Source organism: Sus scrofa, chromosome 8 (genome assembly GCF_054392235.1).
Source record: "Sus scrofa isolate SSC_HxYL_T2T_F1_AM1 chromosome 8, Sscrofa_HxYL_maternal_Yorkshire_Landrace_v2.0, whole genome shotgun sequence".
NCBI classification, from domain to species: Eukaryota; Metazoa; Chordata; class Mammalia; order Artiodactyla; family Suidae; genus Sus; species Sus scrofa.
In genome coordinates, this window is record NC_139390.1 from 27842365 (window position 1) to 27869053 (window position 26689).

Consider the following 26689-nt stretch of genomic DNA (forward strand, 5'->3'; position numbering starts at 1 on the left):
CACCTCTTCTGGAGGACAAAATAACCTCTCCTTGCTTTAACATGTCCTGCTTAACAGTTTCAGTGCTGTCTAGGATAAAGACAATTCCTTATGTAGCTATCACTTACAGCAATTCCTACAGTTTGTAGGATATATTCCAAAAATTATTGTCAGGAACATAAGCTTTTAAAATTCCCAATTTTATGTGGCAGGGAAAAGGTAGACTATGAAAAGAGTTAAATGTCGTATCTTATGCAAATTCTTTTCATGTTGATACTTCAACTCCTAGTCTTAAAGACCAAATCACATACTTAGTTTATGGAAGTACACTGAGCATGCATAGGGCAATTTTGGAAAACTGTAAAACATCCTTACCTTATCATTATTGTAGTAAGAAATGCTAACACCGTCAAATTTCACCCATCTCTTCTGAAACATGCGTTTTCTGTAAAATATATGAAATTGTCATTTTACATTTAAGAACCATGACCTTGGGTTTTAAATACATTTGTGATATAACCATATTGAGTACATTACCATTTGCTGTTAAACAGCAAAGAAAACAATAGGCCATGATAATGTCCAATTTTGGCAATGGTATGAAGGGAAGAAAATAAGCACAATGACTCTTTCTAATCAGTTTACCCAGGTATGTTAAAAAAAAAAAAAAAGTTCCCGTCGTGGCTCAGTGGTTAATGAATCCGACTAGGAAACAAGAGGTTGTGGGTTCGATCCCTGGCCTCGCTCAGTGGGTTAAGGATCTGGCGTTGCCGTCAGCTGTGGTGTAGGTCGCAGACATGGCTCGGATCCCGCGATGCTGTGGCTCTGGTGTTGCTGTGGCTCTGGCGTACGCTGGCAGCTACAGTTCCGATTAGACCCCTAGTCTGGGAACCTTCATATGCCATGGGTGTAGCCCTAAAAAAGACAAAAAAAAAAAAAAAAATGATACTGCTAACAGTATCATCATCCACATGTGTAAGATTGAGTGGAATACAAATGTGGCCAGAAAACACTATCATTGCACCCACAGCCCTTAATGGAGATAATTCCTTAGTGAAGGTAATATAAACTCTTAACCTTCATTAATCTTATAACATTTTATCTTATTATTTAAATTTTTGCTTTGGAGTATGAATAATATTTTGCTGAAATAATAAAGATTTGTCAACTGGATTTACATAGATATATTATTTAATTCTGATCAAAAAAGCTGAAAAAGCCCTGTCTAAATATAGAGAATCATTTGCAATCATCCAAAATTCACTGAAACATTAACATTTTGCAAAAAAAATGATTATATGCAAGGCAAATGAAGTTTAAAATGGTTACTGACATGAGAAAAAAACAAAATAATGTCATCATATGTGCCCTATGTAGGCATAAAGGAGAAAAACCACCTTTCTGACTATACAAAGGGAAAGTGAAGACCCATTTCTATTAGGCTTGTTTTGTGTTGCTTTGTTTAGGTCCCCTTCCCTGAAGTCAGGCAATCCTGAAGGTCTTGAATATCTTATTCTCTACATGACTCTCAGTGTGAACTGATACAATCTAGATACTTTTAGCCTTTAACACAGATAATATATGAAAACTAACTTTCTGTTTCAAAAAACAGTCATTTCTAAACAAACGGGTAAGTAATCATGTCTACCTTTTCCTTCTGCAGTTTTCTAACATGTTTAAGATAAGGAAATGGTTTAACTTTTTGAGGTTTGCAAAAGCTTTAAAGATAGAAAAAGCACTTCAGGAAGTGTGGAGAACTTGTCTCACCGGCCGTTTCCTGAGCCTCACGCCCCTATTACTCTAGTGAAATACGCAAGCCGCCCACACTGATCATTAGCCAGTTTATTCTACTTAAAATGAAATTAGAGCAAAGCTGATCAAAGTTTCAAAATTCATTAGTGTGGACACCATTTTCACATATAAGCACTGAATTTTTTTCATGAAGTAATAAGAACATGTCCACAGGGAGTCTGGGTTTAAAAGATGCAAACTATTGCATTTAGTGTGGATAAGCAATGAGATCCTGCTGTATGGCACAGGGAACTTTAGTCACTTGTGATGGAACATGATGGAGGATAATGTGTGTGTGTGTGTGTGTGTGTGTGAGAGAGAGTGACTGGGTCACTTTGCTGTACTGTAGAAACTGACAGAACACTATAAACCAACTATAATGGAAAAAATAAAAATCATTAATTAAAAAAAAAAAAACATGTGAAGACCTTGAAACTATGTAACCACAATTAACTCCCCAGCCCTCCTTCCATCTTATCCCCGCAGCCTTCTGCTTCTTTTATTACCTTCTTCTGGTCTGTAATGTGTTTTCTTAACCTTGTTGGTTTTTACTTTCTTCACCAACCCAAACTGAAGGGCTCTTCAAGTTGCCAGCATTAAAAGTTACAAGGTAAAGAAATACTAAGCACATGCACAATAATTCTACATTCAACAAAATCACTTAGAGCTCATTTCATGTAGATCTCTGTCGCACTTAAAAGCAGGCAAATAGCCTTCTTCCCACACAATCTCAACAGTAACTCTATGAATTGAGATTGCATTTAGGGCCCCCACCGACCTTGCATGGTGAACAGTGGTAAGCTAGAGCCCAGAAATACATATAATCTTCCATGTTAGAATAAAAATACTCAACATCTATAAGAGATAAAGGCCTTAGGACTGCCTATTACTCATCTGTTTCCTTTGCTAACTATACCTTATCTTAGAGTTCTACCTAAACCCATACTGACATTTCTTCCCAGATGAGCCAATCCAAAGCAAATCACAAAGTTATTCTCTCTCAAAGCACCCTCTTCTTTTCCTCATAGCACTTAACACAATCCCTAATTACACATATCTGTTTAGTTGCTTAGTGTCTGTCTCCCACATCAGCCCTCATGCTTTACAAGGACAAAGTTCAAGGATGTTTTATCCTCTATTATATGATCAGCAACAACTAACACAGATCAAATATGGCACTTTCTAGAAAAGAATCTGTTCAATGAGAGAGGGGATTAAGCACATGTCCCCTTAGCATTAAGAGCAAGATGACAGACAAATAAAACCTCAAATAACCAGCACTCAAATAATGAGCATCTTGTAAAAGAAAAGATGGGCAGAAGACAGGAAAACTTCTAAAAACTCAAGAGTTAAATTCAAAGTTTCAGGAGTTCCCATTGTGATTTAGTGGGTTAAGAACCGGACATGGTCTCTGAGAGGATGCAGGTTCGATTCTTGGCCTTGCTCAGCAGGTTAAGGATGTGGCATTGCTGCAAGCTGTGGCACAGGTAGCATTTGCAGCTTGGATCCCGCATTATGGGCAGGCTGTGGGTAGGCTGGTAGCTGCAGCTCCAACTCGACCCGCATCCTGGGAACTTCCATATGCCACAGGTGTGACCATGAAAAAAAAAAATCCAAAGTTTAAAATCCCAAATGATGGAGTGAAAAAAAGTTTAGAATATACTGCAACATGTCTTTTGTTTAGTTGAGGCCACTTGGATTCAAAAAGCTTTCTTAGAATTCCATCACCATCTGGATAGACAGTTTGAGATCCGAGGCATCATCCAGGAATTTAACATTCGTGTCACAGAAAAATGCCATCTTCTCCACTTGGAATGCGCCCTGCCTGCTCTTGATGTGGCTGGCTCCCACATCAAGCTTTTGAGGTTTTAATCAAAACCTCAACTACATTAATAAAATTAGAGGAAACAAACACCAATTTAACCACTTCACCCTTAAGTTCATTTTTTGCTTTTTTTTCAAACATTCAGGATCAGATCTTTTTATGACAATAAAAACTTTGTAAAATACCTTGTTATTAGGGGAAAAGTAGACACTACAGAAAACTTGAAACATTCGCCACATAATTTTAAAATACATTTCAGAGTTAAACATTTTTAAATATATTAAGATGCATGCATTTGATACTTTCCTACTTAAAAATGCAAATTAATAAATCAAATGCTTCTAATACTAAATTTATATAAACATTGTTTAATCTTTTACTTATTAAATGTTTCAACATTCAAATAGCTATTTTCTATATGTGAACTTCAATACTGAATTCTAGTAATTAGTTAAAGATAATAACTTACAGTTAGAGCCTTTCTCACAATATAATCCACCTTTCTAGCAAATGGAAACTTGGATTTAACATGGGTTAGCCCTATAAATTAATCAAAACCTCAACTATGTAAAAGGGAGATTTTGAGAAGTACTGTGCTTCTAAATGTCAATGTACAGTTTTAAGTTAATAAATGTGAATCCAAAAACTCTAAGAATTATCTTTTCTATGCAAGAGTTAAATATTTTTCTCATGTATTTACAAAGGCTAATATCAGACAACTAAGTTTAGTATATTTACATAAAATTAATCTATTAGACACAACCAGGGATTGCTAAAATACTTTAAAAGTTTTTGCTGACATAAATTATGCCTTTCCCTCAAATTTTATTTGAGCTTATTTAGTAAGTGTTAAAAAAGAGAGAGAGGAGTTCCCGTCATGGCGCAGTGGTTAACGAATCCGACTAGGAACCATGAGGTGCGGGTTCAGACCCTGCCTTGCTCAGTGGGTTAACGATCCAGCGTTGCCGTGAGCTGTGGTGTAGGTTGCAGACGCGGCTCGGATCCCGCGTTGCTGTGGCTCTGGTGTAGACTAGTGGCTACAGTTCCGATTCGACCCCTAGCCTGGGAACCTCCATATGCCGTGGGAGCGGCCCAAGAAATAGCAAAAAGACAAAAAAAAAAAAAAAAAAAAGAGAGAGAGACAAAGTATAAAATACAACACCACTCTACACCACTCTAGCCTGTGTTTTTACTATTACGACACAAATTAGATCTGAAATAATGGTGAATTATTACACAGACAAGAGATTTTCAAGCCTCAGTCAATAAACGATATATTTGGCACAATAATCTTGATAATAAAAATAGCAGACCTTTTTACATAGTGCTTTGTTATAGGCACTGTTGCAGGCCATATACAAATATCAACTAATTTAATCCTCCAAATAATCATATGAGGCAAGTAGCATTATTATTCCCATTTTACAGATGAAGGCACGGAAGCACTGGCAGGTTAAATAATTTTGCTGAAGTCACACAACTAATAAAGAGCATGCCTGTGAGTCAAATCCAGGTATTCTGGTCCCAAAGACTGTGCCTTTAACCACTACACAAAACAGACTCCTGTACATTTCATAGCAAAGCATCCTGGATATCCCTTTAGGTAGTGATAACATGAGCTCTACCCATTTAATATGTGAGTTCAATTTTGCAAAGTGCTACAGAATTCCTTTGGGGAAAAAAGGTAAAGTAGACATGAAAAGTATTAGCCTAGGTTTTATCCTATTTTGTTTTTTAGGGTTCTATTCTAAAGGGAAACATTTCTTTAAGAAGCTTTTTCAGAAGAATTTATAAGTTGTGTGCAATGGTATTGGATGGGTTTCTATAAGCTCTTCCCTTGAGCTCTGGTAGGACAGGTGGTGTAAAGTTTCAGCTGCTATCATAAATACAGCCTCACCACCTGGTGCCAGTTTTTGTTGTTTCTAAATTGTGTGTCTTAAAAATTCTTTTTAAATAATAGTGTATATACAAACAATTAAATCTCTATTTATGAAGTATATGCATGAAGTCAATCCTGCTTAATTGCATTCCTAAGAGCTAACGGGTTCTTTTTTTTTTAAGATTACATCTTTTAACTTTAAAAATATTCAAAATTAGACAAGCATGATAACCAATGATACTAATTTCAAGTGGCAGAGGTTACCAAATTGTCATCTCTAAATATCACACAACTGAAATGAACCTCAAAGTAACTAAGCCAAATTTATGGCTTTTATTAATCATGGTATTTTAATCATCACAAATATACTTCTCATCATTCTAAACAATATTTAAGAAAAAAAGTACCATAAATATGCAGTTCCAGATTCACCTGCCTTGTTTGCATAATCCTAAAGAATTACATGCATATTTTATCTTGTTTTCTGCTCTAATCCTAACTAGACTCAATATTTTTTAGAACTACAGTCTCCAAAAGTATAGATTTTGGCTTATTTATCAATTTTTTATTTAGCTAATCATTTATCTAATTACTCTTAAGTATGAGGCTTTTTTTTTTTTTTTTTGTCTTGTGTTTTTAGGGCCGCATCCGAGGCATACAGAGGTTCCCAGGTCAGGGGTCGAATCAGAGCTACAGCTACCAGCCTACGCCAGAGCCACAGGAACACCAGATCCGAGCCATGTCTGCGACCTACACCACAGCTCACAGCAACACTGGATCCTTAACCCACTGAGCGATCAAGCCCTCAACCTCGTGGTTCCTAGTCAGATTCATTTCCACTGCACCACCATGGGAACTCCAAGTATGACGCTTTTAAATGCTGCAGAATTAGTTATCAAGTATTTTATAGATACACATACACGGAATTATTATAATGTTTCTATAAAATATCACACTTTTCTATTCTAGAGTGCATTTCCTTATTTTAAAGCAAACCAAAATAACAATTTCCAAGATTATATGAACCAATATGAATTGGGGCTGAAAAAGTCAAACCAAAACAAAAATTCTCCAAAATCCCAGCTTCTATCTCTGCTTTAAAAGAGAAAAAAACAAAATTTAATAAAAAAAAAACTTCAAGTGCTAAAAGGAGTTTTAAAAGTTGATGATAATGCATGAATTTTAATGTGTAACTTCCAATTACTACAATATTTACAAAGAGTTTAACACATACATGACATGATATATGAGAAGCAATGTTAAAAAGACTCAGACCTCTTGACTGACTAGAGTTATACTCTGTAATAAACAAAACAAAGCAAAATACAACATAAAACTAGCTTCTAGTTAAGATGATCAATTGAAAGTTTGCATTTATCTCTACTCCTCCCAAACATCAAAGGATTTAAAAAAAAAAAAAAAAAAAAAAAAAAAAAGGCGTTCCTCTTGTGGTTTAGCAGGTCAAGAACCTGACTAGTATCCATGAGGATTCGGGTTTGATTTCCGACCTCACTCAGTGGGTTAAGGATCCAGCTGCTGAAAGTGGCAGTGTAGGCTACAGACATGGGTTGGACCTGGTGTTGCTGTGGCTGTGGTGTAGGCCAGCAGCTGCAGCTTTGATTCAGCCCCTAGTCTGAGAACTTCTATATGCCACAGGTGCAGCCATAAAAAGAATGAATAAATAAATAAATAAATAACTACAAACCAACACTGATTACAGAAGTAAATGACAGTAACAGTATTAGGAAGCTGGGAAAGCCCAAGGAGAGATTGCAACAAACCTAGGAGGCTCCAGAGAACTGAGTGCTAAGCCTGCAACAGATCGAATTGAGAGGAAAACCCATCTACTCACAAAATCTCAGAACCTCTTCAGGAGATACAGGTACCAGGTAACTAAAGTGACTATGATAGCGAGGGGAAGATTTGTTGCAAGGCAATTAAAGAGATCCACCTGCACCCCTCATCACCCCATCCCAGAATGTATCCCTTACTTGAGTGTACCTCCTCTTCCTCAACAGCACAGCAGAGTTTTATTCACTGGAGAAGATCAAACAGGGGTCTTTGGACCGGCAGATTTAGACAGAGCTGAAGGTAGGGGACAGCATTACAAACAGAAGAATCAAGTAAAAGTCTACACCATACATATTTATACTCAAAGTCCACATTCCCTGCTAAGCTCCCTGAAAGCTGTTCACCAGTCTTATCACCCTCAATAGGGAGACTCATTTAAAAGATACTGGCATGAGGAGACTCCAAGCAAACATATAAGGAAAGACCTAGAAGAAACAGCAAGACCCACCAGAACCTGCTCTAATCAGCTTTGTAGGATATCACTTAAAAACTAACAGCCCAGGGAGTTCCCTCCTGGCTCAAAGGGTTAAGGCGCTAGCATTGTCATTGCTGTGGCTCTTGTTATAGCTGTAGTAAGGGATAGATTCCACATGCCACAGGGTTAGTCTTCCACCCACACACCCCCAAAATGAACAGCTCAAACAGAGAACAGTTCATGAAAGGAAGAGGCAATTGATGTGGCAAACTTCATTGTTGCCTTATTTTAAGAAATTGCCACAACAACCCAAACCATCAGCATCTACCAAGCCACTCAGTTAGAATCCATCACCATCAAGGCAAGACCTTCCACCAGCGGAAAGCCAAAGGCTCAGATATTGGTTAGCATTTTTTAGCAATGAAGTATTTTTAATTAAAAAAAAGTTAAAAGCCCAAGATTAACACATTTGAGGAAAATATCTCCAATGTAAAAGATGGGAAAGAAACCTCTTCCAAAAAATTCAAAGAAACACACTATGTAAGAAAAGAAATCTTCAGAACTCTTACTAATATACACAGAGAGATAAGAGAATATCTTGTCTATGGAACAATAATAGTATAAGAGGAGCAGTCAAAACAAAGAAAGTGCTTTCTATATTAAAGACAACAACAAACAAAAGTGGGTTAGAAAATACAAGCTAAATAGGCTTTCTTAGGGCGCTATAGGATGGAATTGATATGTGTATATATTTGGTTGCTTCACAGATTTATAGTTCTGAGGAAGAGTATGTAGATAAATGAATTGATAATGACATAAAGAACTAGGCAAACCAAGAAAAAAAATCAATAATTATTAGTTTCAGGGAAAACTAAATGTTACACATGAAAGAAAAATTAATCACAATATGTTGCAAAGCTCAAATATGAGTAGCATTTACAGACATTAAAAGTATAAAACTAAATACAGATATAACCTAAATATTTTACATAACTACTTCAAAAGAATGATTAGATGGGAACTGTGTCTAAGTGGGGGTAAGGGGGACAGTGGGGAAAATGAATAAACATTATTATATTCCACAGTAGTGCCTCAACAGTTAACAGTTTTCTAACACCGAAAAGTCAGAATGAAACAGCATGAAAATATTAAGATAAATAAATTCCAAAAGAAACTACTAAAAGAAAGTAGAAAGTGTACCTCTTACAGAAGGAGAGGAAACTTGCTTTTTTTTCCCCTCCAGTTTTTGAGATATAATTGACACACAATGCCATGTAAGTGTAAGGTGTACATCATAATGATTGGATTTACATACATCATGAAATGATTATCGTTTAGTAAATATCCATCAACTCGTATAGATACAAAATTAAATAGAAAAATTTTTTCCTTGAGATAAAAACTCTTAGGATGTACCATCTTAACAACTTTCATATATAACATATAGCTGTGTTAATTATATATATATATATCATGCTGTATATTATAATATTTATCCTATAAACTGGAAGTCTGTACCTTTTAATTGTCTTTATCCAATTTTCCTTCCCCTCAGGTATCTTTTTCTTAATAATCCATGCAGAACTTTAAGATACTTTAAACAACATGCTTTCATAACCAACAAAAACCTTAATTTTAAAATGTGAAATGATATGATTTTTAATGTGAATATATGATTTCTTTACCTTACAGGTAAAGGTAAGAATTGACTAGAACTTACTTTTGGTAATACTGTCAAAGATCACCTGAAATAAAATGATGCTCTTCTGAAAAGAAAACCTGAGGTTTATTGAGCCCCAATTAAGGGATGTTGTTGTCAGGCCCAATGTTATCATCTTTTCCAACTGATCTCTTAGAATAAGTCTTGACCTTGTACTTTTATGTGTGGGAAACAGAGGTTCTGAGACATTGAGTCACACAGCAAATGAGTGATAGCTTAACAATTCTAATTTCTGATTCCAACACCCTCATTTACTTCTCTGCAGCTAGACTGACTGAAAGAAATTAGCCATGTTATTTTTAATAAACATTAACACTCAGAATGTTTCCTCACATTGCAAATAAAATATGGGGAAGCATTTTATTTGCTTGGCAGTCTTCGCAAGTGATGGATGATTTGAGAAATGGTCAACTAGTTCACCAGTATAAAAAGATACTTTTCACCAGAGATTTAAGATTCAACTTTAAGTTCAATAAGGTGACTGGTACATAACACCCTGGTCACACAGAGACTTGTCAACTTTCCACCACGTCTGCTTTTCACTGAAAGGCTGGGCACAGGACAGCATTCCCAGGAGGCTTGACACACTCACACATTTATGTTGTAGGTGGGCAAGTGCTCCACTAAAGCAGCCTTGGAGACTCTGAGCACAGGCTGGAAAGTCAGCCACTGACAAAGGAACTAACGTCCCTCCAAATCATGAGCTCCTGTCTTGTAAGTGGTCTCTCAACCACTGTCTGGGATTTGACCTCTTTTTTGATATTTAACCACTGGCCTTTTCATTTTCCTGAGTCCTGTGTTCAATCTGGACAGCAATCCACTGGCAGCTTCTCCCTCCTGGTCCTAGAGTCCAGCTTGCATCTTCCATCAAATAACCTCAACTAACCCTTCTCTCTATTTCCTAGATTTCAGGACATCCAGATATCACCTATGTCAGTACCTTTTCACTCCCTCTAGCTTGAAAAGTATTTCATCTAAAAATGCCAGTTAAAGGGGTATCCATTTTCCAAAGGTCAACCAAGCTGCTATTTCTCTTGCCTAGAGGATCTCTGAAGAAACATTTTTGCAACCCCTCTGTAACCTTATGATTCTGTACTCTGTGAACCTTTCTGTACCAATTACTATACTTTGTCCTTTGAGTTTATTTTTATTTGTATATTTTCTGCCCTAAAAAAAGATACAAAAAAAAAGAGAGACAAGGAATACATCCTGCTCAGTCTTATAGTTTTCCACACATTCTTAGAGTATTACATATACACTAATTGCTGAGTTAGCCTCATGTGTTTAGCTTCTGCTGTCCCAGGCTCCCATTACCCGTAATGCTTCTCTATGTTTAAAAATTAATAATAATAATTTCTTTTTAAAAAAGAGGAATTTAGCTGAGAAAGAAAAAAGTTCTAAAATATCCTGTCAAGTGACATATAAATTCCTCAAGATACATTGCAATTTTTATAACTATGCTTGATGCTTAAACTGAATACACAAACATCTTTAGAAACCAACAGATTAAAAAGTCAAAAGGGTTTCCTAGTTACAGATATTCTTGGATGTTTCAATATGTGCTTCTCCTAGATGGGGCGCGGCACATTCAACCATATTCTCTCTTTAAGGCAACTCACAGCATTTTTCCTCTGAGCTACATAGTCAGGAAATGCCAGAATACATTCTATCCAGTTTTTCATATTTGCACCTACTTACACTTGCTAAAAAGCTTGAGCTTATTAATTATAGGTAGGAAAGGAGGAAGAAAAGTGATTTGAATTTTTATCCTCAAAACCCAGTGAGTTTTCAAAAACAAGTACCATTTATTTGTTTTTCATCTGCTTGGTCAGTTTGAAACACTATAAACAGACCCAGGTTCAATATTTTATCAAGTTTTATCCACATGATTTTTTAAAGCCAATAATATCAGGCTATATTATAATTAGATCATTCGAATGGTTAAATAAATTTTAATATTTTAATCTCAACTGGAAATTTTCTATATTTCTCCAGTTGTATGTATTATACAGTTATTTTCTTACTAAATATTGGGCAGTTTTCACATACTGTGCATTGATTCAGAACTGGAATTTCCATTTCGAAAGCAAACACTCACTCAACCATGTGAAATAAACCCAGATTATGAATTCGATTATTTTGTTTAATGTCACTCATGACTGAGAACAGTTTCAAACACTATTTGGGGAAGGATAACCGAGTATGGCTATTATTTATTTTGACAATATTTGTGTGTGCCTTTAGGGGGAAAACAGAATTTCAGTAAGAACCTGGGGAGTCCACTGCTCTGTTAAGTTTACCAGCACTATCAGTGGAATCTGCAGATTTCCAACCAGTACAGTTTTCAGAGTTTAGTTTTTATTACAAAATCCCTATAACTTTTTTAAAATGCAGTTTTAGAAACATTTAAAGAAAAAAATGATATCTAATGCTAGGTTTTTCACTAATTCATCCAATAACAAGCACTAAGAGCATCTATCACATATCAGGCAACGTTCTAGCTGCTGTGGATACTGCAGTAAACAAAAGACAACATAGATGACTGTCCTCACGAAGCATACAGGAAATAAACCAATCATCTAGCATATGAGCTATGGGAAAAATAAATTAAGGGAGTGATGAGGCAGCAACAGAAAGGGGAAGTGATAATATTAACATTGGTGCTCAGAACCTCAATGCTAAGTTCTTTGAAGCAAGAACTAGAGGGAAGTAAGGTAGAAGCCACGATGCTCTCTGGGGTAAGAATATTCACGGCAGAAAGAAGAATAAGGGCAAAAGTCCCTGATAGGACCTCTAGATCAGATCATCTAGATCTAATACAATAATAAAGTAGTTTTCCTGTTTTGTCAACTATTAGGTTATAATTTTTGATGTGGGGCCCAAGGGAGATGGAAAAAGCTGGAATAAGATTTTAGCCAACCCTTGAATCTGTTTTAAACTACTACAGCCCACAAGCAAAACTTAGACCATTAAGTGTGTTTAAAAATAAAGTTTTATTGAAACACAGCCTCATTCATCAGTTTACATATTCTCTGTGGCTGATTTCATGCTACAAATTCTGAGTTGCTGAGCTCCCACAGACACCATATGGCTATAAAAGATTAAAGTATTTCTTATCCGACCTTTTTACAGAAAAAGTTGGCTAATACCTTAATCGAATTCAGAATGCCTTCAAAATCAATGCTACCTGTACCAAAGAGTCATGTGACCATGAATAAAACAAAGCTCAGTAAACTTTTACATAAGGAATGGGTAGGCATGACTTTGTCTAATTAATGAGCATCTTAAAATCCTCACTATAGCCGACAGAGTCTAATTAGGAAAAAGAAGAATGTAGATTCTACTTGTGGTCTGAGAAATACATGCTTGTTGACTAGTTACACATATTTCTTTCAAGCAATTACAGCAATATAATCATGGAGTAATTTCTTGGTGACATAACAAGCTCCTTTGTTTACTATCTGCATCCTGGTTATCTTGGAAAATGACTCCAAAGTCAGAAAACTCAATTATTTTCCTTAAAATGGAAAACTATAAATCCTAAAAGCTCACAGCTTCTAACCTCAGGCAGGTTTGGAATAGAAAGGATGGAAAGTCAGAGTTCTGATAGACAGGAAAAATGTTCTGTCCCAGATGTGACCCATAACAGTGAAGCTTTCTCAGGGTGCCTGGAGCATAAACACGCTGACCCTGTCCAGAGTGAGGTACCCCCAGAGATCATGTAGGAAACCACAGCCGCGGGGGCTCTGTACCGAGTCTGCTAAATCATCTGGTGATGCTTTGACAGAGCACTGGGATCTCCCTAAACATTTAAATCCAACAGAAATGAAAGATTAGAGACTATTCCAGCTCATGGTTCAATTCCACCAGGGTGTACATTTGAGTGATGACTCATACCTTTACAATTTGACGAGGCATTTACCAATAATACTGATGACTGATGAAAAGTAGACAGAGCTGACTACTTTGTCATCCTAATGGAACCAGAAAATGGTGAGATAAAAATATGTGATACCAGGAAGTACTCTGCTTCAGCTTAGTCAACATTTAATTTGCTCAAAGGATGCAATCCTATAAAGTATTAACCATATAGTAACTAACCATGAAAGTGTTGGTTTTTTTTTTTTTTTTTTTTTTTTGCTTTCTTAAGAAATATAATCCCTGCTCCCTCTAGTCAACCGATGCCTCTTCTGATAATTTTTTGCAAATAATATTTATTTTAGGTGAAAATAAGGCTTTCTAGAAATGATGCACCTTTTGGGGGGAAGAGGAGAGAAAACCAGTACATTATAGGGACTCACCACATCAACTATTTGAATATGAGAGATTAAATCCCAAAATAATAATTCACAAGACACATTTCCTGTAAATACTTCAAAAGGACATTCAAAATTTAGGATGCCAGAAAACAATTCAAATTAAACATAATCCCTCCCCAAAGATTTCGCAGTACTGTAAAATGCTTAAAGGACAGAAGTTTCTTTGTAAACATCTGAAATGATAAATCTCTTTTAAAAGTATAATATTCAAGGGACTCCGACCTTTTGTGCGACATTCAAAAATCAAAACAATATATCAATAACAGTGAAGCCTAAAATCTAACAATGATGTACTTTCCCCCAACTACAATAAGCCTTGTATTCCTAAACAGAACACTGTTATAATATGAGCAAAAGCCAAACAGTGTGGGCCAAGTAATACTAACTCAGCCTGTGTTGTTTTTCCTTTGCTACAAATTGAGAAGCAGGAGAGCACATTTTGGTGCAAAATTTATAACTAACATTAGGGATCTGATGTGAAATCATAACTTTCAGTTTTAATTTGCTTTTTAAGAACCTTAACCCAGCATTCTACAGAACACATGGCACAAGATCCCTCCTGTATTTAAAGAATAGGATTTGCAAAAGTGTATCAAAAGTCCCTAAAAAACTGTATCTGTATGTGTGATGGGTGGGAAAAGCAACAGCAACCTAGCAGAATTGGATAAACTTGAATTTTAAAAACATGCCACTTAAGAAAAAATAAAATAAATCCATACATACCCTTGGGGACAGAGTTTGTCTAGCCATCCAGATTTAACCTTCTTTACAGAAGATCCATAAAAACAGGCATAAGGAGATATTACATTTGAAGAAATGATGGATGAATCAGCATTTCCACTTGTTGAACTTAGTGGATAACTGTGCCTATTAACAGGGTCCAAATTCAATGCTTTTTGGGTCCGAGATTTAGATGGCTTTGAATTTTTTCTTCTTAAACTCTGAAAACATTCTTCTACTGTTGAATATTCTGATTCTGAAGCAGAGTCTATAGGAAGATTGTTTTTGTCCTGTCGAGGTATCCAAATATCTTCCACCTTGTCTTCAGTTATATTCTCTGTCCTGTTATCATATATGCTAAACAGAAAAAAAAAGAACAGTGTTATTATTTCCCAGCACTATAAAGGATGTAAACCATAGGTTACTTTTTCTATTTATAAATAACCAATCACAGAAATTTAAGGCCAGGAAAATATTAGAGTTTGATTAACTCATCTGATAATGTTTAAAATTCTTTGACAAAAACAGAAATCTCTCATTATCCTAACACATATTTGAATACTACTAGAGGTATACTTTTTCTTGCGCATAATTTAATTTGATCTATTTATTTTGGGAGGTAGGTGAAAGTGGTAAGGATGGAGATTGCCATATTCTTCCTCTCACAATTTAAACATCTTCACCAGCACCATTGAGTGGACAGCCACTTAAGGTCCAACATCATGGACCACTACATCCTGAATTTGGAGGTATCATGTCCACATGTTGCCCCTTCTCTGGCTCTGCACGAATTGATTCCCAGAAAACTATGTTCCATCATAATGTCATAAAAGAGAGTACATCTGACTGGTGAGGGCTTTAGTATCATTTTGCAACACTAATGAGTAAAAACTGCACCACGTTGCTAACTAGAAAACAAGAAAGGTCCAGGTACATTCAGAAGGTAAAGGTTGTGTAACATGTAATATTTACCGGAATACACAGTCCCTAAATACAGTCCTATAGATTTAAGGAATGACAAAACAGATCCGCTCAGCCATTTACATATAATAGAACTCATTACAAAGAAGTTTTCGCTACTCCTCGAAACAGATATGCCTGGGGGTCAAATGACATCCTCTTGGACACAGTGTTCTAAAAACCACTGGTTCCTTAAAGAAGCTTTTAACTTGGCCCCTTCTACATGTTGCATTATAATAATTCATATCAAATGCTTACTGAAGATACTCAATTATTCAGTTTCAACCTAAGGAAACCCTCAACAGTATTAGCCTTGGAAAATGAAGGATGAAATAGAAGACAAAGATTAGGTAACCTTGCAGTACACCAAGTGCTAACAAACCTGAGAGAAAAATTAAATTTAACTTGGTGCCTTACGAATGGTTTAATTTCATGCATGACCCAAATAACTGGATAATTTTCAAGTGGCTTGTCAATGCTGAACTTCTAATAAAAAGGATACATTACATTTGTATAAACTCTGCACCTCACATAGCGACATTTTTTGCACGGTCTCTTTTTTCTTCATATTAATGTAACTTCCCATCTTTAAAGTGCAGTCATGGTCACCACATATTTGCCACTTTGGGGAGGTAAGAGTGGCCTCAATTAGGAAAAGACAAAAATAATCTGCAACAGAATATATAATTGATTTACAGACTCTAAATTCAATTATTAAAATAAGTACTGTTATTGAAAGAAAGGTTTGAACTTACCAATAAGTAAGTTTGTTATGTGGTAAGTAAACTACATTGTTAGAAATAAAATATAAGCAAGAATGCAACATTGCACATTGCGTAACATTTTAGCCAAAAGAATTAATCATCATCAATCATGTACTCATACCTTGATTTGACAAAAAATGAACTTCTTTCAGTAGTTGTCTCCCCTTTTGGTGTTTCTTCATGCATCCAAAATTCATTCTTTATAGATTTCTTCTATAAAAAATATACATACATTTTTTAGCAATATTCTATAACTCCACAATATCTAGGTTTAGTTTTATTAAACAAATACCTAATTGTTTAGATCAATTTTCAATAAAAATGTACTTAATTAGGAAGACTACCAAACAGTAGACTTTTGATGCCTTTTTCAATATTTTATTTAAATCATTAATAACTCATTTCAATTAAGAACAGAAGACAGTAAGACTAAAATTTATTTACTTTTACTTTCCCAATTATTTTTTGTCTTCCAACCTCTCTTTCATCACGACTAAGAAATTAAATATCCAAAAAGCACAGTACTGAAGGGGAAAGACTAAGTGATAAAGTGAATAATTATGATACTGTAAAGAGTTAGAAATCCATCTATATTTAGGTTTAAGGCAAAATAAAATCTAGGAGGTTTTTCAGTTTGGTTTTGTGTTTTATAGGAGCTTGCCTTTTTTTTTTTTTTTTAAGCAATTTATCTAGTGGTAAATTTTGAAAACCCACTGACCTGTATTCCTGAGACCAAACTGAAATGCGTTTTTGTGGTATGTTTTTAAAGATAAAAATCTACATGATTTTAGTGAACAGAATTTTACTGACTAGAAATTTCTTTCTTTATTATAGCACATTCTTCAAACAACTTAAAGGAAAATTAAGAGGCATATTTAGGCAGAAAAGCAAAGAATTGAATATGGATAAAAATAAAAATGTATGGGACTAACCTTAGAATTTTCTAGTTTCTGGAAGAGAAAGGTCTCTCCATAGGGTAAAATGGAAGATGAATTCTCCTCATTTGAATCTTTTGGGGGAATTATAGGATGAGAATGGAAAGTTGTGAATAATGAAAAATATAATTTGAAAAATAAAAGCATGTGTTTAATTATTTTAGCAATATCACAACTTAAGCTTTATTCTCTTAGAGTTCAAAATTAAGCTCTTAATTCTTACCCCCAACTCAACCCTAACCGTGGTTTTCTCACCAGTCTACACCCCTCACTTCACGACCAAGACATACTACTGTTTCTCAAAGTGTGATGTGTCATACATATCCTTGCTAACTTCTCAGATCCACATTAATGAAACAAAGCACATTTTCCACATACAATGGAAATTGTCATGGTGTGTTTATAATGTTAGTTCCCAAATTAGAGAATAGTGTTAATGGCAGAAAATTAATCTTTATTATAATTTTCAACAAGTGATCATTGAAAGTTCACTAACATAGCAGCTAGATGTTACAGCACTCAAAATGACAGAATCCACTTGATATAATCCCTCTAATACCATAACTACTAACACATTGTAAACAAGCTATTTCAAGAGAATTTCCACTATTCCTGATTATACCGATCTCCAAGAAAAAATTCTCAACACCTGTGTTTTCTGCTGTGGCAATTTTTTTCAAAGGTTTGGTGGCCAGGTGTTTGCCATCTTATCATTGAGAAGAATGTAGAAGAATGTTCCTGAACTTGTATAAGCAGGATTTTCAAAAAGAAAGAAAAGCATTTGTCAACGATCAATTGACCACAGCTATGTCAGCCCTTTCCTGTTACCCTGGCAAAATTACTCTCCATCAATCTACGCCCTGCAGCTCAGACTGTCAAAAACCACAGAACTTAGTTAAATGCCTTTGACTGTGGCTAAAGATAAATGAAGCCTGCAGAAAAAAAAAATTATATCAACAAATTTCTATGCATCTGCATCGGTAGTACTGTCTTTCGTTCATTCACATTTAAAAGTGTCTGAAGAACCATGAAGTACTCAGGCATGCTCACAGGTGGGCTGCCTTCTTGATCATGATTTTAACACACATAAAACTCTAGAATGACTACTAACTAGTTTAGAGACTTTAAATGCTGAGACTCACTTTGCTGTGTCACAGATCTGCCAGTTGAGGTAGGAACATTTCTTCTCTCATGGAAATAGCTTAAAGCAAAGGCAAAAAATAGATAAGGTAAAATACATATGTAAGAAGAGATGTTACCCTCTTGAGTAAAGGATTCATCATAGACACATACATTCTTTTGTGGAGAAAAAGCAATATTCAAAAATAAGTTTGATTTTAATTAAAAAAATGGCCAAATTCCATACATGTGTTTGTCTAAACAGCCTTAAAGGATGAGATTTTACTGGACTTTACAAATGTTTGTTTCTCACATTTATAATTCACAAAAGTAAATGAGTATATTTGCCCAAGTATTTATGGAGGAATTTTTTTGTCATTAGCTTTATAATATTGAGTCAAAAATTTGTCTGGCTCTATGAGCATAATTCGAAAATACGCAAGGCCTTTTCTCAAAGATATTACAGCCCTGGGAGAGAGATACAAGTAATTAATTGAGAATACAACGTAACAGCAATGACAGAGGACAACACTGTGGAAACAGAGGATAGTGAATGCCTACCACTATATGAAAGAGTTCTATTTATTTTTGCATCAAAATATAAGAATCGAGACAGCATTCTTAACTTCTCTTAAATATACATATATAGAGACATATATGTGTGTGTGTGTGTGTGTGTGTGCAAGTAACTGTAAGAAAAGATATTTTAAAAAAAAGAACAGAAACCAATGAAATAGAATATGGAAAAAAATCTAAAATCATTGTAACCAAAAGATGGTTCTTTGTAAAGATCAATGAGATTAAAAATCTCAGGGAAGGAAAATAAGAGCAAGAAACAGAAGAGAAAAATTACCAGTATCAAGAATGAAAGAGAGGACATCACTACAAATTCTATAAACATTAAAGGGATAATTACAGGTGATTGACAGCAACTTTATGCCAATAAATTCAATAACTTAGATGAGGTGAAAAATTCCTGGAGATACAAATTAGCAAATATGACACAATAATATCCTTCTATGTATAAGAAAAAATAAATTTGGTAATTAATCACCTACCCTCAAAGAGCTCCAAATATTAAACTGGTGAATTCCACCAAACATTTAAGAAAGAAATAATACCAATACACAAACTTTTTCAGACTAGGGAAGGAGAGACTACTTCCTATTTCATTCTGTAAGGCCAGTATTATTGATACACAACCAATGAAAAACAAAACCATAGAGGATGTTAGACAAATATTCCTCATGAGTTTAAGATGCAAAAATTGTTAACCAAATATTAGCAAATTAAATCTAACAATATATAAAAAGGATAATACATTATGACTAGGTGAGATTTACCCCAGGAAAGCAAAGCTGGCTTAACATGGAAAAATTAATGTAATTCATCAAATTAAGAAAATAAAGGAGAAAAAAATCACATTCTCATGGAAATAGACTCAGAAAAAAACAAACTGACAAAATTCAACACCCATTCATGACAAAAACTCTCAGCAAATTACGAATAGAAAAAAAACTTCCTCAACATAATAAAGGTCATTTATGAAAAACCAACATTATAGTTAATGATTAAAGACTGAATCACTTCCCCTAAGACTGGGAGTAAGGCAAGGAAGTGGGCTCTCACTAGTTATATTCACATTATTTCAGAGGTTGCAGTCAGTGCAATAAGACAAGTAAAAGAAATAAAAAGAAAATAGATTGGAAAGGAAGGTCTTTTATTAGCATAAGTCTGTATCTATTGTCAATAGGAAATCCTAAAAAACCTACCAAAAAGCTTCTGAAACTACTAAGTCAATATAGCAAGGTCCTAGCTTAGCAGAAATATTTTTAAAAATCAACAGTATTTCTAAATATTAGCAATGAACAATTGGAAAAATAGTTTGAAAATACAACTTTTACAATAGCGTATAGAAATATGAAATACTAAGGGATAAATTTATCAAAATATGGGCAAGATCTACACACTGAAATTCTAAAACACTACTGAGAAAAATTAAAGAAGGCCTAAATAAACAGATATATTCATGGATTAGAAGACTCATTATTGTTAAGATATCAATTCTCCACATATTAATATATAGAATCCCAAATAAAATTCCAGTGGATTTTAACAAGGTGACTCTAAAATTTACGTGTAAATACAAACAACCTAGAATGATCAGAATATTTAAAAGAAGGACAAAACTGGATTATATTTACTATTTGATTTCAATACTCAGTCTAAAGCTGTAATAATCAAATTCATATGGTATTGATGAAAGGATAGATATATATCATATTTATCATATATAGTAAGAGTATCCAAAAAAATCAAAACCCAGAATTAAATCTAACAAAATATTTGCAAGAACTCAACTAGAAAACTAGAAATTGGAGTTCCCATCATGGCTCAGTGGTTAACGAATCCGACTAGGAACCATGAGGTTGCGGTTCAATCCCTGGCCTTGCTCAGTGGGTTAAGGATCTGACGTTGCCATGAGCTGTGGTGTAGGTCACAGACATGGCTTGGATCCCGCGTTGCTGTGGCTCTGGCGTAGGCTGGCAGCTATGACTCTGATTAGACCCCTAGCCTGGGAACCTCCATATACCTCAGGAGCAGCCCAAGAAATGGCAAAAAGACAAAAAAAGAAAGAAAGAAAGAAAGAAAGAAAGAAAGAAAGAAAGGAAACTAGAAATTATTACTGAAAAAAATTAAAGAAAATCTAATTAAATGGAGAAACATATGGAAGACTGAATACTGCAAAGATGTCAATACTCTACATTAATCTGTAGAATCAGTGTAATCCTAAGGAAAAGACTGATGGGGTGGGTGGGTATGTAGAATATAACAAGTTTATTTTAAAATTCATATGAAAAAGCAAAAAACCAAGAATAACAAAGACACTTTCGAAGAACAAAATGAGATGACCTGCTCTATCAGGAATCAGGATTTATTTTTAAATCTATAATAATGGAGACACTGCATTAGTGATAAAACAATAAACACATTAGCGAAGTAGAATGAAGAGGGCATAAAGGAGCCCAATTTTCATTTAACTTAAGACAAAGATGTCAATCTTGAGCAATGAGCAGAGCATGTTATTAATAACATCACTTGGATATCTATTTAGTATTTTAAAAAAAATTTTACTCCACCTCAAACTATACATAACTCAGGATGGATTGTACATCCCAACATGTCAGGCCAAAAAATAAAGCTCAAAGATGATAAAATAGAACATCTTTAGACACAAAAAGTTCTAGTTCTAAAGGAAAGAATAGTAAATTTGACTAAATTAAAGTTAAGAACTTTTACTCATTAATAGTCATTAATAGTTACTATCAAGGAATAAAAAAAGAAGTAATGTAGAAAGGGAGAAATAGATTCAACAAGGGCTAATACCAATCTTGCATCAGTAGTTCTTAACGATTATTATAAAACACAGAAAATACAACTCAAAAAACAAATCTCCACCCTCCCCTCAAATGGGTAAATTAATTGAAAAGGTACCACATTTAAAAAAGGGAGGTAGAAACATGGTCCAAACCAATAAATGCATTAAATGGTGCTGAATTTTGTTAGCTGTCAGGAAATACAAATTAAAATCGCCATTAAATATCACTAACCATCCACCTAGATGGTTAACAATTTTTAAATATTCAAATGCTGCTGAGGGTCTGGAACACAGGGAATGCGCGTACATGGCTGGTGTTAACACAAGTGAGCGTAACCACTTGATGACGAGAACCATTCTGCAGTACCTGCCAAAGCAGAAGATATGCATTTCCTATGACAGCAACTGTACTCCTAGGTACATATTCAACAAAGACACATTTAGATGAGAGGCCAAAAAAATAAAGCTCAAAGATGAGAAAACTGAGCTCCAAGAAAAACCATCCAAAAGAATGGCAACATGAAAAAGAAGTTAAAAGACACTGTAGGAGAATCACACAAGAGAACACTATTCAACAACCCAAACAACAAACGGACAAGCAAGCCACATGGATGCATCTCAAAATCATCATTTTGAAGAAAAGATGTCAGACATGAAACATTACTTGCTATATGATTCCATTTATATGAAATTCTAGAATAAGCAAAACAAATTTACATCAAGATCAGTGGTTGCCCAATGCAAGTGAGAAGATAGATCACAGCAAATGCGTGACTTTTTGGGGGGGGTGATAGAGAAGTTCTCTGTCTTGATTGTGGAGTATACTTAACATCAGTCTGATTAATGTAAATTAGATATAAAACTGATTTACATATGTGTATACACATATATCATTTATATGTAAAATATAAGATGATGTTGAAAATACAAGAAATGGCAATAGCAGAATGGACATCATAGTGTAGCCATACAGTGAAATATGCAGCAGTGAAAATGAACAGTCTACAGCCATAGGTACCAACAGAGATGAGTCTCAATATTAAGCAAAATGAGCATAACTAAAATAGTACATGCTATATGATTGCATTTTTAAGTTCACAAGACAGTCAAAACTATAGTACATTGTTTGGGACATACTTAAGAGGTAAAACTTTTTAAAAGCAAAAGTGTAATCATTATTTAAAGTCAGGATAGGAGTTCCCATTGTAGCGCAGCAGAAACAAATCCAACTGGTAACCATGAGGTTGCAGGTTCACGCTCTGGCCTCACTTATTGGTTTAAAGATCTGGCATGCTGTGAGCTGTGGTGTAGGTTGCAGACACAGCTCGGATCCCAGTGTTGTGGCTGTGGCTGTGGCTGTAGCTGTGGCTGTGGTGTAGCCTCGCAGCTACAGCTCTGATTCGACCCCTAGCCTGGGACTCTCCATATGCTGCAGGTGTGACCCTAAAAATCAATAAATAAATAAATAAATGTCAGGATAGAAGCTGTCTTTAGCAGGGGAGGGCACAAAAATTTACCAAGAGTTGCAAAATAATTCACCCTTTATTTGTTCATTATCCCCAAATTCTTAACACTGTTATAATTGTTTCCTTGAATTTCTATGTCACTGACACAAGTACGTTAATAATTTAACCCCTGAGTAGAGCAACACTCAAATTTTATACCTCTTTGGTAAATTTTACTAACAATAAATACTGCTAATTATTATTGAGCATTTATGTTAAACACAGTTCTCAAAATTTTATAAATACACACACACTTATAATGTGTGTGTGCATGTACGTGTGTGTAGTTACAAACACACTAAGAAGAGCTATTATTATCTCCATTTTTAAGAAGAAAGTTGGCACACAAAAGAGTTAATTTCCCACGTCACACACCCATAAGTAACTAACCTGGGACTCAAATTCAGGCAGTCTGCCTCTATAACTCCTATTCTAAACCACAATGCTTAACAGAAAACTCAACCTTAACTTGCAAAAATAAAAAGAAAATTAAAAAAAAAATTTTTTTGAACTCTTAAGTACATCCATTAGTGGTATTTTAAAGCATATTTTGTTGCTTTTACTTTTAGTCTTACAAATGTAAAGAAAAGAGTTTGCAATGATTTTTATTGATTTCACTATTCAATAACCACCGGCAAATAATTACCAAATCTAACAATCAACTTTATTTGATTTATTGTGGATGAAAAATTAGCTCAAGGAGTTTCTGCTGTGGAATAGTAGGCTAAGAACCCAACTTCAGTAGCTCAGGTCGTTAAGGAGGCGTGGGTTCAATCCCCAGCCCAGCGGGTTAAAGGACCCAGTGTTGCTGCAGCTGTGGCATAGGTCAGAGCTGCAGCTTGGATTCAATTCCTGGCCCAGGAACTTTCATATACCATGGGTGTGGCCATTAAAAAAAATAAAAAAGAGAGAAAAAAAGAATGAAAGAAAAAAGATTAGTTCAATATGAGAAACAAGTTGTTTTAAAAACTGATGATTAATAATTTACATTCTCATTTATCTACAAATAAATCATCACAAGCTATTCTCTGTTTTAATATATATTATATCCAAAGCATTTTATTAGGTTTCTATGTCTACATCTTATATTTTATCCTTATAATAGTCTCTGAGGTGGGAGCTTGTGGCCTCACCCTGCCAATAAGGAAAGGAGGCTCTTGCTGCCCAAATCACAGAGCTGATAGGAGGCAAAGCTAGTATTCAAGGTTAATTCTGTCTTGAGTGCAAAGCCCATGTTGTTTCCTTTCTGCCTCTTCTGCCCCGTAATTTTCCATCAATTGTCCTAAAAACTGTGGATTGCAAAAACTTGACATATAAAACACGGTTGATTTGCAAAGATTAAAATCCATAAAGAAAAGCAAGAGTCATCATCTTCTATTATTATGCTTTGGTGATCTTGGTCAAGTTATCTAACAGCCCTGAGCCTAGTTTTCTCATTTATCGAAGGGGAATTAAAACAGTGCCTGCTGCTTAGGAATATTATGAGGATTAACGAGATAATACTTTTAAAGAGCATAAAGTGTGCCCTACACAATGTAAACACAGGTAGAAATGAGTCAATTGTTTTTTTTTTTTAAATTAAAGAATAGTTGGTAACTCCTGATAAACTTAATATGCACAATTATTTCTTAAAACTTTCAAAAGTATGAATGCTCCTCATTTGTAATAGTGAAAAACTGTCAGTGACAGAGAAAAACAAATTGTGGTTTTTTTCTTTTAATTAAATGCTATACAGTGGCTTTTGCATAAAATAGGTGCAAGGACGTGAACAAATCTCAAAAATAGTATTAAATGAAACATCAAGTTGTGAAAAACTAATTCTGATTATCAAAGTTAATCTTAAACATACCTATAGATGTTATTTTTTTAACATACTTTTTAACCACTGAAATTGCCAAGAAAAGCAGTGGCATAAAGGATAATGAATGTTAAAGATCTCTCTTTCTGATCTACGTTTACCTATTTTGGCAAGGCACCCTGCCAAAAGAAAGCCCCAAAACACAACGACGTACCACAAATGGACCATATCATTACACAGAACATTTGTTTAAAAGAAAAAAAATACAATTCTTACAGTTCATAACAGGCTAACTACAACAAACTACAGGTCATTACAGAACTGAGTTCAAAAGAAAAACACCACAATCATTAGGCAGCAGTGAAAACTGCCTTGAGGTTCCATAACATCTAACTAAAATACACAAATCTGAATTCAGAAAACAAGACAGACATTAACTACAGCACAGACCAAGAATGTGAAGTATATAATGCATAGATAATTACGTCTCAATCTACAAAGCTTCAAAAAATGTCCTTAGGATAAGAAAGAATAATTACAGAAGGATTACAACACAAAAGTCTACAGTCATTAGCATGAAACATTTTTCAGCAACTAGCAGAAGCTGCACTTCAAAAAATATTTTTGCAAACAAATCAGAATTTTTATTAATCATGAAAAACAAGTACAAACGTTACGTCTTTTTACTTGTGAAAAGTATAGAGCATATAGCCCCCTTTATCCTCAACACTAAATCAAATGGTTAACTATTAAACTTGATTCATTATTTGGATGTTCAAGTCAAAATGTTGCAAATATTGAAATAATCATCTCATTTTTTGTTGATCTTATAAAAAGCCATTTTAAAGGGAAAAAAAAATCTTATTTTCAGAATGCTAAGCATTTTTCTGCCATAATATGAAAGGCAAAGTTTTTCTTGAACATGAAAATGATGGAATGAGTTTCTGTATTTTTCTTACTCAGTGTTCCTCTTTGCTCATATATACACATAATATATATAGTTATATATATATATAGTTCAATATTAAAGTCTAAAAGAGTGGTATCCATTTTAATGTCTATACATGTCTATCTACATCTACGAGAAAAAAAAATCTAAGATTTTTATTTTTAATAAAAGGTTTACAAAAAGCCAGAGACCTCAGGGTTAGAATTCAAATTTTAAAAAAATCCTCAAAAAGTCAATAGACTACCTCAGTCTTAGAACAAGTTATAACAGTTGTACTCCAAGGGCAGTTCAGTCTTGCATATAGGAATGAAAAACCCTGCTTGCCTCACCAGTAAACAACACATGTTGCAGCCATCAACCCACTACAGCCAACCTGAGAGTGAGCCTGAGGGGACTTAGGATGGGAAACAACAGGATACTGACCTTAGACAGCTCAGTTGGATACCAACAGAAGGCTTTCAATGAGCCCAGACTCTTACATCTTCCCATACATAGAAAAGGGCTAAATTCATGAACTTGAGATGTCTGATTTTCTTTGATCAACAGGAATCTTTTGAAGCTCCCACTATCTGGTTTTTGTTGTAAAAACTCCTATATGTTCTGGCCCCTCCCTTACCTCTTCGGAGCAGTCTCTCAGAGCCAAGAGCTGCATCCCAGGCTTAAGTCCTTAGTTTTGTCCACCAAATAGAACACAATTCTCAACTTTTAGGTTGGGCATTTTTTTTCAGTCGACATATACCGCTTTTCTCGCATTTACCTCTGATTCCCTGTTTCCTTCCCC

At 34.8% G+C, this 26689-nt stretch overlaps 1 protein-coding gene across 8 annotated transcripts in view; it reads right to left on the reverse strand.

Moving 5' to 3' along the window:
• Positions 1–26689, reverse strand: part of ARAP2 (ArfGAP with RhoGAP domain, ankyrin repeat and PH domain 2) — a 173541-nt gene that overhangs the window by 142279 nt on the left and 4573 nt on the right. For all 8 annotated transcript variants that reach the window (XR_014812289.1, XR_014812288.1, XM_013978574.3 and 5 more), the window contains exons 2-6: positions 18301–18359; positions 17156–17232; positions 16345–16436; positions 14503–14856; positions 355–424 (exon numbers count right to left, since the gene is read on the reverse strand). Coding sequence is in view for 6 of the 8 variants with exons in the window: in XM_013978574.3 (XP_013834028.2) it covers positions 355–424; positions 14503–14856; positions 16345–16436; positions 17156–17232; positions 18301–18359 (652 nt within the window). In the remaining 2 variants the exon portion in view is untranslated. The remainder of the gene's footprint in view (positions 1–354; positions 425–14502; positions 14857–16344; positions 16437–17155; positions 17233–18300; positions 18360–26689) is intronic.